The sequence below is a fragment of the Kogia breviceps genome, chromosome 16, assembly GCF_026419965.1.
Source record: "Kogia breviceps isolate mKogBre1 chromosome 16, mKogBre1 haplotype 1, whole genome shotgun sequence".
Taxonomy (NCBI): domain Eukaryota; kingdom Metazoa; phylum Chordata; class Mammalia; order Artiodactyla; family Physeteridae; genus Kogia; species Kogia breviceps.
The window spans coordinates 15,642,940-15,662,216 of NC_081325.1; the positions used below are offsets into that span (position 1 = coordinate 15,642,940).

Sequence of the window (19,277 nt, forward strand, 5' to 3'; positions counted from 1 at the left end):
CCTTGTCACCTATGAACAACATAACAGAGCATGTGCTAGGGCAGGTGTCTGCAGGAAAGGAATAGCTGAAAGGCTCTGCCTCTCCCAATGCTTTTCATATCACCTGGTTGTTAACCTGCTTTTATCTGTTGTAGTAAGAACAGGCTACGATGGTAGTGGGTTTGCAATCCTACTGTTTACCTTTTGTGGATGTTTGAGTGTTTTCACAATAAAATGTCTAGGATTTCGTGATGGAAATGTATCATCCTCTTTTTAGAAACTTATATTTCGTAATTCATATATTAAATTTAATAAATTAGAACTAGAAGGTGAGAGAGAGGATCAAGAAGAAAGTGGAAGCAGTTCCGACCACTTTATGAATACTCTTTAGAGTAAGACCAACCTGGGTCCAAATCCCAGCTGGTCCACTCACGGGTTTGGGGTCTTTGGATAATTTACTAACTCTTCTGCCATTTGTTTCTTCTCTTCATCTAGTCAGATGATTAATGCCTGCTGCCAGGATTGCATGAGGTTTAAATGAGATGACATATGTCATCCCCATCCAGACACACAATAGACCCTCAACAAACATCCCATCTTTCCTTCCTGCCACAGTGGAGTACAGAGTTGGTGAGGAGGTGGGGAGGAGGTGGGGTGGGGCTGAGGGTGGGGCAGGAAAAAACTCCAAGGCTGAGAAAATGAGTTTTGTGGATTTGATGAAAAACCGGTCTTGCACCCTCTGTTGAAATGGGCTCAAAGCAAAATTGTGAAGTAGGTTAAGTAGAGTCTGGGCTGCTTTCCCTCCTCAGCGATGGCCTCAGGCCATCCCTCACACAGGACCTCAGAGGAGAGAATGAGACTCATTCATTCATACAGACAGACACATGTCAGGCTTTCTAAGAAAATTTGCATTTAAACGACTAAACTAAAAGAACAAAATCCCATTAGTTGAATTTCAGCAGGCAACGTAGAGGAGAGAGTTTTCTGGGGGTTTTTTTGGGTGGTAGTGGGGCAGTGATGGGAGCAAAGGAAAGGCCTTTCTGGTGTCCCTGAAATCAGCACATAAATGCCAACCTCCTTTTATTCCAGCAAAGTCCGCAGGCTGAGTCAAGGGGGAAATGAGAACCTCTCTTTCAGCGCCGTTCCCCCTCAGGAGCCAACTCTGTTGGACGGTGGGGGATCCTGAATCATCCCAGCCCAGCAAGAAGTGGAGCAGGAGCTTCTGCCAAGTCTGCAGGTACAGGACGCTGTGCGGAGGATGGTGGAACCAGGGACTTGAGGACAAGAGAGAAAGGAAGGGCAACAGGCTAAATGTGCTGGGTATCATAGAGCTTTTGTGGATATCATCTCATCTAACCCTCACTACTCAATAGGAGGAAGATAGCACGACGCACGGTAAACAAGGCTCAGTGTAAGCCAGGCCACACACCCAACATCACACAGCTAGCAATCAGCAGAGCCAGGAATCAAACCTAAGTCTACCTGGCTCCAAAGCACCATGCTAGACTGCAGGTCTGGAAGCTACGAGGAGAGTGGGGAGTCTCCCTCTGTCTCCATGATGACCAGCTTGATTGACCCCAGAGAACACAGTAACTGGTGCAAGTGTCCTGTGTGGCCACCTGCCCTGTGAGCTCGGCGTTGTCCTGGCTCCATGCTCTTCCTGTGTCTGGGGAGGCAAGAGGGCGGGGCCGGCACCATTACTCTCACTGCCATACTTCCTCTATAATTCTGTTTTCAAGCAATTGGCTTTGACTGCCCCAGCAGACCTGTCCCCCAGGTGGCCATGTTCTGGTGTGTTCTGGCCGACAGCCAGCCTGGCCTCGCCAGCTGTCTGTAGGAAGACTGATGTTTCATGTCCTTCCTGCCTTCTCTCTCCTCCTCCAACCTCCCAGCTCAGGCTTAATGCCTGCTGTGCCTGCTGGTCTGTTTTCTACTTCCCTCCCCAGAGCTTGGTTTGCTCTCTGGGTAAAAAACACAGAAGGCTGCTTCCTACAGGTCCTTGTAGGGCACTGGTCTTGGATGGTTGTAGAGGAGTAGGAGGTAGAGGATGATTATGATGATGACGATGGTGATGGTGATGATTGTGATAATAATGAAGGTAAGTGCAGATCAAGCAGCCCAACCCAGACCTTGAGAAGTACACCAAAGAGCAACAATTTCTTTGGGGGACTATTGACAGGATAACTATTCCACTGTCATTTTTCCTGGGACATAGATAATCTGAATCCAAAAAAAAAAGTGATCAGGACAGGAGGAAAGAGCTACCTCCCCATCTTGGAGCTCTGGGTGCCTGAAGTGAGAGCTGGGAGGAAGCCTGGTAGGAGAAGGGGAAGGATGGAGGTGAAAGGGCAAGCCACTGGGATGCAGGTTAGGAAGAAGAAATACCACCTAAACTTTATTTTTCTCCCCATGGGAAGTGGCAGCAGCCACAGCAATTTGGGAGTCTCCAGTCTCACCAGAAGACAGTGGCCCCTAAGACCACACCCGAGTTTATGCTGGTGAGGTGACCCATGGTGGGCCACTAGGTCATGTCAGGATGCAGGCTGGCCATGCCAGAAAGACCAGTCATGTAACTCGAGGTTGGAGCTTTGAACCACCTGACATCAGCCCAACCTCTCGACCTCCAAGGAAAGGATGGAGGCTGAAGAGTGAATTCAGACAAGTGGCCAATGATCCAATCAATTGTGCCTACATAATTAAACCCCAGTAAAAACTCTGGACACCAAGCTCAGATGGGCTTCCTGGTTGGTGAACATATCAATGTACCAGAATACATCCTGGATACATCCTGATTCTACATGGAGAGGACACAGAAGCTCTCCATTTGGGATCCTCCCAGGCCTCACCCTATGGGTGTCTTCTTTTCACTGGTCCAGATTTGTATCCTTGGTAGTAGAACTGTAAGTAGAGCACTTTCCTGAATTCTGTGAGTTGTTCTATGAAATTATCAAATCTGAACGGGTCATGGGAATCCTCAAAGTTGTAGCCAGTTGTTCAGAAATGTGGGTGGCCTGGGGACCCTGGAACATGTAGCTGGTGTCAGAAGGGAAAGAAGTCTTTGGAGGACAGTGCCCTTTCCCTGTAAAGTCTGTGCTAACCCTGGGTGGTCGGTGTCAGAACTGTATGGCAGCCTACCTTTGAATGACTGGATGAATCTACTACAGTCCAGTGAGGGGGAAAAGGACAAGCTATGTCCTGTCTTCCAGCCACTGCACTCTCCAAGAGGAAGCGGAGTGGCTTTCACGTCTGCTGTCTCTCTGGGTAAAGCAGTAACTAAAGTTCTGGTTCTGGAGCTCATTCTCTTACAAAGCCTAAGAGTATGTTAACAGGGTGCCACTGAATTGACATTTCTGGAGTCAAATCATCTATTTTGGCTGATATAACATGCTAGTGCTGAGCAGTGCATTGATTACTGAATAATCAAACTCATTTGGTGTCTGTAAAATGGAGATAATTTCACATAGTTCAGACACAGTCCAATTATTTTGTTGTTAAGAAAAGTGAATTGGCTCGGCCCTTTGCAATTCGATCAGTTGCTTGGCAATCAACCTGCCAATAGTTTTCGCCTCCCCACTTTTGCCTCTGATTTTAATTGTGGCATTGGAATAAAAGGATAGTCCACACATCTGCTGCCTTAGATTTTGAGGCTGAATTTGAAAAGTCAATCCTTCGCCTGTTTTTCTTTATTCCCAAACTAAAGAATCCAACTATTGTTTTACATCCCTTCCTTTCTTTCTTTTCACCTTGCATCCCCCAATCTTCTCCAGCACCTTTTGCTTTTCCTTTCTTCTTCTTTTATTAAAAAATATGGAAACAAACTAAATGTAATAAGGATTTAGCCAATGCTGAGAACACTACAAGAAATTCTATTGAATCCTATACATTATATTCTAACTCCACATTACTGTACATATTCAACAGTGCTTGTGTTTCACCATGACCCCCAGATCTTCTCTGTATTTCAGGCCTGCTTGGATTTCCAAGCCTCCCTTCTCCCCATCTCTCCCCTCCTCCACCATTTTTGCATATGTGTATAATTCGCTTTACCCCCAAATTTGGTATTTGGCATTGGTTCCAGCAACATTATATTTTATCCTGTGTATAGTTTATCAAGGTGACTTCAAATTTTTTTCTGTGTTTTAAGGGCCTAGTAACAATATCCAAATATATGGCATTTGCCTGAGATTGGAGCTGTTGCTTTTTCCCTTAACTGGGAGCTTTGTAAGTCTTGGCTGCCTGTCGAAAAACATGGTTAGATCACATCCATGGCCTTTTCTAAGGGACAGTGTCCTACCATAGCCTGTGCCGAAACGGAAGCCCCACATGTGGCCCTATTACCTCTGTCCTGATCTGATTGGATGGAAGTAGATACCTGTGTCAGGGCTGCCTATCCAGGCTTATTTCATGGCCTATTGTAAAGAGCTGAGATCAAACAGGGATCCGCTGGGCCAATCAGATCCTCACTGACAGGACTTTGAATGGGGAAATACAGAGTCTCAGGCTGTTTGCCACAGGGGCTGACATGCAGATGAATAGCCTTGAGCCAGCTGCAGTTAAGAGCAAGCCCAGAGTGTGAGGAAGTAGAAACACGATCAAACAGAAGACAAAGCATAGAGGGGTTATATTAGGTCGAGGGCGGTGGGAGGAAAAGCTAAAGCGTGAATACAGAGAGCAGCAGGAACCAAAGAGCTGGCCAAGCCGCTTCAGCGGCAGAGCACAGATTCCACCACCTCCAAGTACCAAGGTCCCGAGAGCTATCTTGCCTCCAGCTCTGATCTCCGGGTGCACTAACCATACTGTGGTTTCTGAGGAGAGAACTTCTCCTGCACTGCCCCTTGTTTCTGGCAATAACCGCAGCCCCTGTCTACACGACCCAGCCATCATGGGTCGCGGTTCCTTGTCACTCAAGGTGACACGTTCGCTGCTCCCACCTGTGCCTGGGTACTGACATGGAGCATCTCCAAGGGGCCATGTTGCTTCCTGGCCGCTGTAGCTCCCCCACGGTGCTCACCATGCCCCTTCAACACGGACCAGCCACTCAGGGCAGCTGTTCTCCCGGAACTCGCTCTCCAACAAGAATCCTTGAAGGATTCCAGGTAAAAACAAACATATAAAACCACATGCAGATCACGTGCCGTGCATCCCCTTATCTCCCCGGAAAGACGTGATGGTTCTGGCCGCATCTGCTCATTGACACCTAAATGTGAAATCCACCCTCTGCTCTGTGACTTCTGGTTTCGAAGTGATTCGGGGGTGGGAGATAGCCCAGGTCCCTCTCCCAACTTCGAGGGAAAGTGATGCCAGGACAATCTCAGTGACACACGGTTCCTTCTATTATTCCTCAGCCTCCGGTTGGCCTGCAAGACGGCAAGGCTTTGGGGGGCATCAGAGCCATGAGATGAGAAGAGGATGAATATTTATGCACTCTGCCCCACCCTGGTATCTGCAGGGAGAAGGAGGCCAATCGTTCACCTCCTGAGGATCAAGAATAAAGAGCACTTGAACTGCTGCAGATGTGTCTGAAGTTCAGAGCAGGGCTGGGAGGCAGCCCCAAGGTCACTGGGTCATTCTCACTGCTTTCACAGAGGGCCGTTCCAAGTCCTGGACCACAGAGGAGACTGTCAATCCCTAAACGCATGAAGGGATTTACACCCCTCACCCGTGTGTCACACTGATGAGCAACCCCTGTGGATACACGCGGTGAATTCGTGGTCTTTCTAGCACTAATGCCTTACTGAATATGCTCGTTCACGGGGAGCTGGTCATCCCAGACCATCTGAACCCACAATTCCCCGGCTCTCCTTGTGCCCACGTTGCCACGGCTGCTGCCGGGAGAATGGTTTCCTGTCCATCTTTCTGACTGCTGGTGGTGATGGCGTGGCTGTCCGAGTCAGGACGACTCCCTGCCACCCACCAGACAGGGCTAACTCCGGGCAGGTAGAGCGCGTTACTTGGTCGGCCTGGCGCACCGAGGTCTCGGCTGGGCCCCTGAATCATCGCTGAGCGTGTCGAGAACTCTGCCCCACACTCCTCTGCGGGCCTGACTCATGTGGCAGCTTCCCCTGAGAACGCCCACGGCTCCAGGGACTGTTCACAGGCTGGTGACCACCTCCACATGGACAAGCAAACAGAGCCACTCCCCAGGCTTGCCCAGCTCTGCTTAAAGGTACAGGGCCTGGTGTTCAGAGCCGCAAGCAGGCTGCTGCTACATGCACACCCGTCCCCCGGGTTTCCGTTTCCTGCCCTGACAACGTAGTGTGGTGAGCGTACCTGGCGTCTCTTACACACAGGTATCAGCCAGTCTTAGAAAATGCAGTGCCTGATGGGCGAGAAAAAAAGTGGCGGGGGGGGGGCAGGGCAAGAGAATCATATAAAATAGCATTCTCCAGGCCAGACCTTGGGTTCCCGGGCCCAGCCTCAGAGATTCTGTTTCAGGGTGTCTGATACGGGTCTATGCTACTGTTGTTTTTTTTTTTAAGGCATTGCATAAGATTCTGACAGGTTTGGGAAACATTCTTCAGGTGTACACACATACACACACACATACACACATGACTAGGTTATATGTAGGTATGACTATATAGGTATAACCATGGTGTCAATAAATAGTCTGGGGTGGAAATGGTCTTGTGTAGGAAGACAAGGTATCTGACATTAGCTAATAAAATGATCCTGAGTAAATCACGTCTCTTCCCCAAGCCTCATCTGGAAAATAAATAGTTTGGATTAAATTCTCTCCAGGATCTTTCCAGCCCCAAAGACCATTGATGCTGTGGATACTATAAATCTCTCACTGCCCTCAGACTTTAATTTTCCTTTCAGATAAGTCGTTGTTGTTGAAAAGAACCATACAATTCGGTCAACCCAGAAGGATATTTTCAATATCCTCCTTCCATGTAGGTGACTAATAGTTAGAAGTACAGGTGGAGAGAGCAGGCTGTGGGAGTAGAAATTACAAAGGATGAACCAGCTGAGGTGTAATTGAAAGCTTCCCCATCAGCAAACTGGAAACAGAGAAACTCCCAGTAGTGCATGGTGGGAGTTGCCACAGGGAAGGGAGTCAATGCTGGGAGAAGGAGCTGAGCAGCAAGAAAGGGTCGAGAAAACATGAGAGTTGGGAGTAGAAACAAGATGGCGGCCACCAGTGAAAGGAGCCAAGCCCTCTTCCCCTGCTGAACCCAGAAGGGAATTCAGGCATTCGGGTGCTTCAGGTAAAGATCAAGCCAGAGAAGCAAAAATTAGCTGAGAACTTATGGATTTCAACAAAGCAGGAAGCAAGAAGCCTGAGGCCACAAAAGAAAGAAGAAGTGATATTTCACGTGAGTGAATCTGAAAGAATTACCTTAGCCTCCATCAGGAGCTGGTCAAAACTGCCTGAGAAGGTCTAGCCCTAGTGAATACTTAAGTATTTACTCAAAAGCAGATATGTCTAGTCTGGGAGCTTGAGGAAGACAGAAGTGGGTGCATTAGTAAGACTCCCAGGATGGTAAGGAAGCAGAACACAAACCAAGCCCACTTTAAGGTCTTGAATGAATAAAGTCTCAGCAGCTGTGGGTTGAGGCACATGGATTTGTAAACAGAAGTCGTAATTCATAGTGATTATATGCAGACAGACCAAATAACGTTTAATGGCTATTACACAGTATTTTCTGTAAAGCAGATTTCTTCATGTAAATCCAAGGTGCTTATTTCATATGAGATATTCTGAAGAGCACTGAGAAAGTGAAACAGGCCACAGGATAATATTCGACCAAAAAAATGATCACGGGGACTTTTTTTTTTTTTTTTTTGCGGTATGCGGGCCTCTCACTGTTGTGGCCTCTCCCGTTGCGGAGCACAGGCTCCGGACGCACAGGCTCAGCAGCCATGGCTCACGGGCCCAGCCACTCCGCGGCATGTGGGATCTTCCCGGACCAGGGCACGAACCCGTGTCTCCTGCATCGGCAGGCAGATTCTCAACCACTGCGCCACCAGGGAAGCCCACGGGGACATTTTTTAAAAGGAAGTGCTGCTACCAATTGGGAATCAAAACTTTTTCAGAGTCCCTCCATCTTGACCGCAAAACTAAAACATGGACCAAATGCCACAGGAACTTACAAATCTCAGAGGAGACAGATGACCTCTCTCTAGCTCTAGAAGACTAACCATCCCCATGAGGTCATCAGTACTCTCCATCCCAACTTATGTATTTTCCATAAATAAATATCACCTCCTTTTGGGACAATATCTATTTTTCCCTCATATAATAGGCTTACCCTTCTTTGTTTGAAGTTTTTGTAAGTCTCTGAAATTCTGAAGACATTAGCAATGGTCATTATTTCATATTTCTGAAACTGTCATATCTCTCTTCTACATTTCATGGCTCAGTTCTTTGAATTTCCAATATCCAACTTGACCACCATCAGCTTCTTTATCCTCTTGCCCTCTGGCTTCTGGACCCATGGAAACCATCAGTGACCCCCTCCTAATCAAATTCAATGGCACTGCTGGGTTCCCACCCTTAGCATCACTTGTTATATCCTCTCTTGGCTGCATCCCTTCCTTAATTCTCTTTCTTGCCTTGGCTTAAGAGATAACTGCTTCTTTTCCTCACCTATCTGCTCCCTCATCCTTTCTCTGTCGGTGAGTTCAAAGTCCAGCGACAACAGGGATCAGAGAGGCACATAAGTGATGGCGGCGGGTCAGGGATGAACGAGAGCTAAGGGTGTATTCAACGGAAGGGGTGGCCATTACTCAGCTCTGACCAGTGACTGCACTCAGGGAAAGGAGGCCCAGTGCTGTGGAGGGTTGTTCAAATATTTCAGGGAATCTAGGAATCTGGATTTTTACGGGGAGTCTCCATCTTTTTAAATGTGAGAAATGAATTGAAAGAATTTTCTTACAAATATGTGTGAACCAAACCAGGCACCTTGGAAGGGCCAGGATCAGCCTGCAAGCTGTGTGTCTGCCACCTCTGCCCCACGCCATTTGCTCTATTCCACCACATTGAGTACATGGGCTCCTGTGGCCAACAAGGTCATGGGTGTAGTTGGGAGTAAACCGAGACAGGCTCTTGTTTTGTGCTAAGGAATACCTTGTAGAAGTTTCCTCGAGGGTGCTGGAGAAACAGAAAGGGAATTCAGGAGAGACAAACAGAAGCATCCCGAATTGTGAGAGTCTTCACTGAGCTTTGTTGGCTGCAAAGGACAAAGGTGTACGTGGGCTCCCAATGGTATTGGATGCGGACAAAGGGCACACCTGGAATCCAAGGCAGTTCTAGCAGCCTGGTTATCCATCTAGCAACCAGCAGCAGGACATCAGCGATCTCCCCCTGGTGTTCCCCCTGTACCAAGCCTCAGAGATGATCAGATCCCAGCTTCACTGTGCACTTCCCTTCTTGGGTCCTCCTTCCCAACTAGCGGATGCTTGCCTACACTTCGGATTCAGTTCTCTCTGAGAAGAATTCTGTTTGGCCTGGTTAATCATTTTCTGACCTTCTCTGAGCACTGATCTTGTGCTGGTCGACCTCATAGGCTGCAAGCCAGGTAGAAATTTGATTCCTTTGAGTCTCTGCCTTCAGGTCAGTTGCCCCTAACCCGCAGGTCATTCAGTTTCCGTGGGCGGGGGAGATGGTTGGTAAGTTCAGAGCATGATCTGCCAGCCACAGCTCTCTTACGAGAAGTCGGGGTGAGGCAGGCAGCTGAGATGTGAAAGACTCGTCTCATCAGTGACTCTGGGATGGCATTAGGAGTTATTGAAACTTCCACTACTTGACAAGGGAAGGAGTTTCCAAGGAAAGAAGAAACTCAGTAAGATTTATACCATGATTTGTAGAAAAGAGAAAAACTGTTCTGACCTAGTCAGCTCAGGAAACAAGGGCGTCAATTATAATAGGGAAAGGAAAAAAAAAAATCTAAGAAGCCTGCCATTTCTGTTAGAGGACTAAATTAACACCTAAGTTTTAGCATCCAAAGTACTACCTCACTGCGAAAATTAAAAGGTCAGAGATGGAAGTCAAAATGTCAGACCGATTGATAAAGCTCGACTGCAGAAATGGCTCAGACCCGTCGACAAATGGGCTTCGCCCTGGAAATAGGCAGATCTACCCACCTCATTACAAACCAACTGGAATCACCCCATGACCACTCACTGGCCCCAACAAACTTTTTGACAAGCAGGCTGTGAGCAGGGCATGGCCTATAGTTGCTTTTCTCTGACTTGCCAGATAAATTCAGGCTCTCCTCCCTTTGGTGAAGACTGAAACAAAAGGACAGATGTTTTTACTATATTGTTCAGGTTAGAATGCAGAAGAAGCGGGGATGGAGCCCCCTAAGAACTGTCAGGTCAGAGTTCTTTGCATTGCTTTACAAATTCAATGAAATAATAAAATTACTTATTTAGCCAACAGTTTTTGAGCACTCACTATAAGCAGGCAGACCAGGTCCTTGCCCTCATGGAGCTTACCATCGATGGGAAGGCACGTATTAGTCATATCACCAGAAATAGATTTACATTTGGACGCTTGGATAAGTGCTTTGAAGGAAAAGTACCTGGTCCTGGCAGAACAGTAATAAAGCTAACTAACCTAGCATGGAGGTGATCAGATGGCCAGAAAAGGCTCCCAGGAGGAGAGATGTTTGTGCCGAGATCTGAAGGCAGATGTGAAGGGAGACCACCAGGTAGAGTGTGTAAAGACCCTGGAGCTGGAAAGGAGAATGTCACCTCGGAGAACTACAAGGAAAAGGTTTGGGTGGAGTGGTGAACAATGGGAAGTGCTGGTTATGCAGGTACTGAAATGTCCCCTTTCTCCTCCAAAACCCTTAGAGAAATTCACATGAAGGAAGCATGGCAACTAACAAAGACTTTACAATAGTCAGGCAGGCTATCTTCTAAGAAACAACAAGTTTTTTTTTAAATAGTTACAAACATAGGTGCTTTGATAAAAGAAAGGAAGAGCTTCAAAGGGCAGGGAGTGATCCGCAGCACTGAGTACCCCTGAGAAGTCAGCTAAGGAGAGAATCACAGACTCTAGATAGAGAGTCAGGGTCACCACTGGTCATCGTGGCAAAAACCATTTCAATGGACCGATGGGGCTGAAGAAACGGAAGCAGCTGTTCAGCAGAGAAGAGAGGTGGGGTATCAGCTGGAGGAGAAGCAAAGTCAGAGGACTTGTATTTTCAGATTCCTATAAAGCGCTTAGCAGTTTGAGACCCTTTCAAATATTCAGTTAAATAACCTATTTTCTTATATATATATATATATTTTTTTTTTTTTTTCCTTTTTCTTTTTCAGAGAGTAAGTTCTCCTGCAGTGTAGGAAGGGAATGGATTCTCTGTGAAAAGGGATCTTGGTTTCCTGGTCGCCAGTAGGACTAAGAGAAGTCGCTAGCCTTTGACTGCATCTACTAAGCTGCCCATTAGGCAAAAGTGTGTTTCGTTCCTATCCCTCAATGCCCCCCCCCCCACTGTTGCACTACAGGACAATCGTCTGTGTGCTAATATCTCTGAACTCAAGGAGTGCTTGTTGAGCTTTCTGATGTGCTAGGTGCTGAAGGCAAAGCAATGAATAAAACCCAGTGCCTGAATTTATGGAGCTCACAGAATGCCAGGAAAACAGACCTGAAAACAGATATTTACAAAACAATGTTGTAAGTGGACAATAAAAGTATAACCAAAGACAGTGTTAGTACAAAGGGACAAAATATTTAATCTGGGTCTTAAAGAAGGAATAGAAGGTTGACTGTCTCCAGAAGGGTGAGAAAACATTCAGGACAGGGCAGCTGATATAAAGGGGATGTTGATTCCCTTCTTGAAGTTATCTCAACTCTGCCCCTAATTTCTTTTTTTTTTTACATTCTCCAATCTGGTCCTTCCTTGAAATGAAGAACATGAATTTTTAAGCGATGTGGCCACTGAACATGGAGAAGCCAACTGGTCAACATAATTAATAATCCCATTTCCATACTCCTATAAGCACCTTCCTTGCAATGCTCAGGGTAAATTCTAATGCACTGAAATAGTAAAATGAGAAATTTTAAACACATGACCCCCCCAAGGTGCTCACATTTTAAAGAGGACACACAAACATAGGCACAGTAAGTCTCTAAAGAGAAGCTCACTTTACAAAACCTTCTTATACGTTTTCCAAGTCCTTGCACTAAATTTGCATTTAGGCAGGGAAGGGATGAGAGCCGGGAGAGGACAAATAACTGTGGCTGATTAGGGCAATAAACTGCGTGTCAAAGCATTTACTCGAGAAAGATTCGGGCCTCGGGTGAGAACTTTTTGTGAATCGAAGTAATTTTTCCTCACACAACAGAACTTAAACATGGAAACATAGTTAAAAACGCAGGTCTAATGACCAAGTTACCTGGATGAGAGGTCAAATTTCCTGCATGGCAAAACTTAGAGATTGACTCCAAAAGTTGACTTCTTGAAACTCTAAGCACCAAAACTGTGTCCTCCCTAATCACACTCGGGCTCTGCTATAGAGATCACTGTGGCCTCGAGGGCAAAGATGATTCCTACATCAGGACAGGTGGGGCTGAAGAGCAATCTAAGGATGGGTATGGACCCAGGGAGAGGACCTGCCCATTTCTATCACCACCTGAATCTTCTGGAATGTTCCCAGGCACCTGGGAGCATTTCCCTGGTGTGTCCCAGCAGGTTCGGTGATGGAGCCACCCGCCCCCTCCTTGCTGCCCGTGAGCAAATGGGTCCTTGGGCTGAAACACGAAGCAGTCGTTAGCACCCAGGGAAGGTAATGGGATCAGAGCCTGCAAGGATCCATTACCCTTTCTGCACTCACGGAGCTGATATTTATTGCAGGATGTGTGAATGGCATCCTGCCAGGGCAAGGTGCTTAACTCCTCCTCGTGTCACGGTTCTCAAACTTTTGGTCATCAGAGTCATCCGGAGAGCTTGTTAAAACCCAGATTACTGGTCCTCAGACCCAGAGTTTCTTATTTAGGGCCAAAGGATTTACCTCTCCAACAAGCTCCCAGCAATGCTGAGGCTGATGGTCTGGGGACCCCACTTAAGAAGGTCCTAGGGGATCCTTGCTTATCCTGAAATTCCATGCACAATCTATGCGTTCGAACCTGTGTGTTTTTGTCCTTGAATGTGCCTCATAGCTTTCATCAGAATCTCTGAGTGAATCGAACCGCAACAAACAAAAGCCATTAACTTGAAGAACATTTACGAATGCAAAATACACGGAGAAATGCTGACCCCAAAGAGAGAAGAATATGCCGTGGTATAGGAAGTGTAAACTCACTGGACAGAGCAAAGTCAGTTCCACAATAAGTGTTCAGAGTTGTTGAGTGAGAGCTGGGTGATGGTTGATAGGCACAACTGAAATAAAAAGATTTGGATAGGAATTAATATTCTCACCTTACAGGAATTTATTTTTAATTATAGATAATTATGCTGAATTACAACAAGATGATTTGAAGCATTACGCTAATTCAGGAGTAATGAATTAGCATGAATTACTGATGCAATCTTTAAAAATGTAACCTATCAATCAACACTGGATCAGCAACAGACAAAAGGCTATGATCTGACATTATTATTGTACAGTATTATAGTTAAAACCGGCCTTCAACCTAGCCTTTAAGAGCCCCCGTGGAGCGACGAGGTGCCGATACCTGTGTCTCCCTGTGGAGCCAAGTGAAGATCTATATCCCTTCAGGCTGCCCTCCCCATTGGCTGGCTCTCAGACCCCTTGTTTTTAGAGGTAGTGGAACACAACACCTTGTGTTCAGTCAGACCTTGTTTCAAATCCCAGCTCTGACCTTTACTAGTTATATGACCTTGAGAAAGTTACTTCCACCTCTCTGAGTCTCAGTTGCCTCATCTGTAAAATGGGAATGAGAGCCTAACACACAAGGCTCTTCTGATGATTAAACGATATGATACATAAAATCTCTGACAGTGAAAATTCAACAGATGGTCATGGAGATCAGGTCTTGCCTTGGACCAGTGTTGGTAGCAGAACCACATATGGCTGTTATGCTTAGAAACTGGCACCTAGCCTTCCAACGAGCCCTTCCAGACCCAGTTTTGTTTAACAGGACATAGCAGTCTGCCTAGTTTTTATATAACTAACATTTCATGAGGGTTGTGGCTCACAGTCAAAGGATGGTTCCTGAGCTTGCAGGTGAACTAAGGTCCTTTAGTCAGTGGGAGAAAGTGCTGGGCTTGCTGATTAAACGTCTGCCCGATGTGTATTCTCTCTCCTGAATCGGAGACACCACAGACTGAAGGCAACAAAGGAAGGTGAGAGGAGAGGAGAAATCGATTACAAATGTCTCCCACGCAGTGACTGCTAATTTCTATAGCAAGAAAGCTGACGACTGGCTACCTTACTCAAAGTGAAAACACCTCACGAAGAAGGGGGAAAAAACCCGGTATTAAGCACCATCTATGAGTCAGTTTTGCTTGCATAGGATTACATAATGCCCTTTTCAGAGAGGAACAAAACAGAAAAATATTGCCCAAGTTCATAGAGCCAGTAACTGGTAGAATCCGGACTAAAACTCAGATCTGTCTTACTCCAAATGTCACATGCTTTCAGTTAAACCATACTGTCTTTACCAAGATAATTGACTTCTACTTCATAGCATTGCTATTTTAAATAGAAGGAAAAAAAAAAAAAAGATGGTAGGTATAGAAGCAGAAAAAAACAGAATGTACCTCGAATAACTGCAAGTAAGTCAAGAAGAAAGCACCTCCCCACACATAACCAGAACAAAAATTAATGACCAAACACACAAAAGCACTTGACACAAGATATTTAATCTATCTCAGGCTATAAGACCTTTATCTCATCTGGAAGGCCGAGAGTTAACCAGGCTAAATTGGCAAAGGCAATGAGGTCAAAGGCCTGTTGAGGGCAGCAGAGAGTCAGAGCTTAATGAGCCCCGTTGACCATGGAACTCCGGGCAGAGGTGGAAGCCAGCAAAAGGCCTTGCCCGGAGAGACTTGATTGATAACTGAGAATCAGTCTGACTCTGTGCAAAGAGGTCAACCAAGGTTAGGGTAGACCTGGAGACGGGTCTTTGCATTTGGGTCCAGACAGGCATTTGCATTCCGGTCAGGGTGGAAAGAGGGGCTTAACCAGTGAACGAACTGCCCTAGCAGTGAGTTCAAAGACCATGGATTGCTGATAGAGTTAGAGCCCTAGTGGTGTACACCTTGGGCATGAACACGCTCCGCTCTGACGGGTAGGTTGGGCTTAGCTTGTATTCCCTCATAGCAAGAATACGGAGCTGCGTGGGCACTGTCCTATGAGGTTACTTGACTGGCCCCAGTTTGTGGCTCTTGATCTGAAATTGACGTTACCCCAGGAGATAGCTTTGAACTTGACAACACCCATCACTGAAATTTGAGATGTCATAGAACATGAGTGGAATTCAGAGCCTGCACAAGAGAATGGGTCAACCACAGAGAAAATCTGACACACACACACACAAAAGAATACAGACAATGTCCACGTTCTCATTCATACCTTAAATTTAAGGTGTACCTACCATAGGTCTGATCCTATAGTCAGTCTAGTGAATGCAAGGATACATATGGCATGATCACTGCCCTCCAAAGGGCTGTGCAGTAGTGTAACTGGGGAAATGGGACCTGTACGTAAGAAGGTTTGTAAGGCTGCCTTGGCATCTCTTAAATGCCAAGTAAGAGTATAAACAATAAGGGATAGAGTTATGCCGAAGTTCAATGTGGTCTGAGATGGCTTAGGGTGACTTCACAAAGAAGTAGAACATTAACTGGATCTTGGATAAAAGTTAGGCTTAGGAGGTTAGAACAATAGAAAGGAGGGTATTCCAAGAATGGGAAACTGCATGAGCTAAAGAAAGGTGGAAGGAAGGTGTGGGGCAAGGTTGGGGACCGTGAAGAGATCAGTCTGTCCAAACTGGTGAATTCATGTGGAAAGAGGAACATGCATCCAGGGATTTTAAGAATAATCTCACTTTCAAATTTGTAAGACCATGTATGATTTTATATGGGAAAATATGGTTATCATATGTCACCACCCACTAAACTCTGACAAAACCCTTGAAGCCAGGAAAGTAAGTCGTGTAAATTTGTAGATAATACTGTCATTGTGTCTCTAACATAGTAGTTGGAACTCGGTAGGCTCAATGAACCAATACAATTTGTTCTCTGTACTTTGAGGGTTGTGTTCCTAATGAATATTTAGTTATCAGAAATCCTATTAGGGCCTTAGGCTAAGTTTTCAGATGTGCAACTCCAAAGTTATTTTTTTCCTTTTGGAATTTAAAATATATGTATAAGAGCATAGCTTAAAAAATTAAACATCATTGAGCAAATCCATCCACCTAGCTTAAGTGTGGTATTTCTTTTCGCCTTACTGTGTAAGGGCAGATTTCTCATATTTTCTTATCATCCACTGAGGAGCAAATAAATCACCCAGCTTTTCAAGCAGCTGTGTGGGGCAGACTTGAGCATTGTTTCTTCCTTAAAGATATATGATCAGTGGATGGCTTTAGAAGACAATTGTATATAACTAATAACGGTAGATGTAACTTATTCTTCTTAATTGATCCCATCATATGCAAGTCTTGTTATAAGAGCTCTACTGTAACATAGAGAACTGACTTGTGGCTGCCAAGTGGGAGGAGGGTGGAGATAGGATGGATTGGAAGTTTTGGATTCGCAGATGCAAACTACTATCTATAGAATAGATAAACAACAAGGTCCTACTGTAGAGCACAGGGAACTATATTCAATATCCTGTGATAAACCATAATGGAAAAGAATATGAAAAAGACTGTATGTATAACTGAATCACTCTGCTGTACAGTAGAAATTAATACAACATTGTAAATCAACTATACATCAATAAAATAAAAAAATTTTTAAAAAGCTCTGCTGTAGAAGAAATACCTGTGTTTGTGACTAAATCCAAGAATGAATGAATGAACACACACAGAATTGTTGATGACCACATTTAGAATGTCTCTCCAAGTGTAGGCAGTGAACCTCCTGTATCAAAATCAGCCGGAATGCTGATCTCAAATGCAGAGTTCTCCAAGGTAAGGCTCAGAAAGATGCATTTTAACAAATTCCTGGGTGATTCTCACAGCCCTGAGTGCTAGAATCTTTGCTGTAGAGGAGGGAGGGAGCAGACTTTGGGAGACATGGAAGCTGAGATAAATAGTATCTGAGTAGATCCTGATCCTAGGGGAAGAGGCCAGGAGAGAAAACCTCAGTTATCCTCCTGAGGCTCCTGCAGGCAGAAGTACTCTGAATGAATGCTATGGGGGGGTGATTTGCACAACTATATTTCAGCATAAAAAATTAAGAATAAATTTAAGAAAAGAACTTAAAAAAAAAAAAGCAATAGAAAACTGTGTTCAGTATATGACACTGAGACCTGCCTCCTGAGAATCAGACAAGTGAGGTGTCGCGTAACTGGGCAGACGATGACTGCTCCCAGGACAGTGCTGCTGTCTCAGGGTTTCCATAGCTCTGAGCATCCTTCCAAGAATGGACCAACACAGGCTGGCAGTATGGGAGAAGCTCCCCAGAGCAAAGACAGAATCCCACAAGGGCAGGTCACAGCAGCCCAAGACTGCACCCTACGGGAGGAATAAATGGCTCGAATAAGTGGTTTGGACTTCTCTCTGTAGGTGACAAGGATCTCAGGACATTTGGTTTCTAAGATGAGAGCTGATATAGACAAAAGGGTACTTGACAAGATGAATCTGAGAAACATGTACAGATTGGAGGGGACAGAAGTCACAGGCAGGGAACTCAGTAAGAAGATCACTGCTAGGGTTTACCTCTTCTAGTCGGCCCCTTTCTTTTGATCATGTTCATATTTCTTGCCATCACTGATTATGTCTGACTGATCCTCTAAAGTGCAGAGATTCTGCCTTATCACTCTTTGCGTTTCCCGCCATGTATGGCGCTGAACTGGACGGAGCCATCCCACTCTTCTAGTAATGAAAGTATATTTGATTTTTAATTCAATGCAAATCACAGTTATCGGCGTTTTATTTTTTTATTCATTCAACAAATATTTATTGGATACACATTTCGTGCTAGACCCTGGACTAAACACGGGGAAGAGAATGGTGAGAGACGTTACCTGTCGTGACGGGCAGCGCTCGCCACTGGGAGACAGACACAAAAGGCAAAGAGTGTGCCAGGGCGTTTCGGGTGAAAATAACAAGGAAAGAAGCAGAGGCCCCAAAGAGAACTGTCTCCTCCGTGGAGGTAAGTTAATGGTCACATGAGGTGGGGGGCAGTGGCAGTGAAGGAAAAGCATGACCTTGAATGCCCTGTAAAGGAGTTTGAAATTTAACCTACAGACACTAGGGAGCCATTGAAGGCTTTGAAGCAGGTGGGTTCACTGACGAGATCTGAGTTTTAGAAAATAAACTTTCTAACAAAGCACAGCATGAACTGGCAGAGGTAGACTCTTGAGACAGGTATACTTTTCCCTGGAGCGCCGCTGCCACGGTCCAGGTGAAAGATGAGGACGATCCAAGTCAAGGCGCTGATCTGAAGAGGCCTAAAGGCCCACAGAGGAGATAAAAATCTATCAGGCTAGACAAGGAGCTGAAAAATGTCCCTGCCCTGATTGACCACATGGACCAGAGAAGGCCGTTAATTACATACACCGCAAGGAGGAAGGATCTGTACGAAGCAGGCGGACGCATTTGGCTCTAACTCATGCATCGCGCTGCAGTCAGAGCATCCTTGAACTCGCCGACTTGGCTACAGCCCTCCGCTGCTCTGAGCTCTCCCGTGGACCACTCTTACTCACTGTCATCAAGTACCAACTCATCACCTCCTAATCCAACCAACATTCATCGGATGCCTTCTTTGTGAAAGTCATGGCAGTAGGTGATTTCAGGGAAGGGTGGATACATGGTGAATGAATTAAGATGTAGCTCCTGCCTTTCTGAAGCTCACAAGCTAAGAGTCGTTGATGCATGCATATTTCCCATGAGCCAGACCGTGCGCTGAGCACGTGATACACCTGGTGAATCAGTTATGGTGCCAGTAACTCCACACAGGGAGGCGAATCAGGTGTTGACACGGCTCTAAGACTAAAAGTGACTCTTCTAACTCACAGGTGCAAACGTTAGTTCAATCAGACCATTTTATTTTTCTCATGTATTGTGTTTAGAGATGAGAAATTTATCATTTTAAACATAAAACGTCGCCCTTGTCTATTTTACGTGTAGAGGTGACGCATAACTATTTTATTTGAAAAAACCATTCTACCATTCAACAGTGAAACGTAGCCTGACAGTTTAGTAACCAGTAGACTGA

At 45.6% G+C, this 19,277-nt stretch overlaps 1 protein-coding gene across 12 annotated transcripts in view; it reads right to left on the reverse strand.

Annotated features, from left to right (window-relative positions):
• The window catches only part of LOC136792765 (uncharacterized), a 439,122-nt gene that overhangs the window by 120,848 nt on the left and 298,997 nt on the right, over window positions 1-19,277 (reverse strand). For 2 of the 12 annotated variants that reach the window (XR_010837131.1, XM_067016236.1), the window contains exon 4: window positions 13,234-13,310. The exons of 9 other annotated variants lie outside the window; for them this stretch is intronic. Coding sequence is in view for 2 of the 3 variants with exons in the window: in XM_067016236.1 (XP_066872337.1) it covers window positions 13,234-13,310 (77 nt within the window). In the remaining variant the exon portion in view is untranslated. Of the gene's footprint in view, window positions 1-11,809; window positions 13,311-19,277 lie in introns of those variants that run through there. One more of the 12 variants, XM_067016234.1, reaches the window with a different exon arrangement.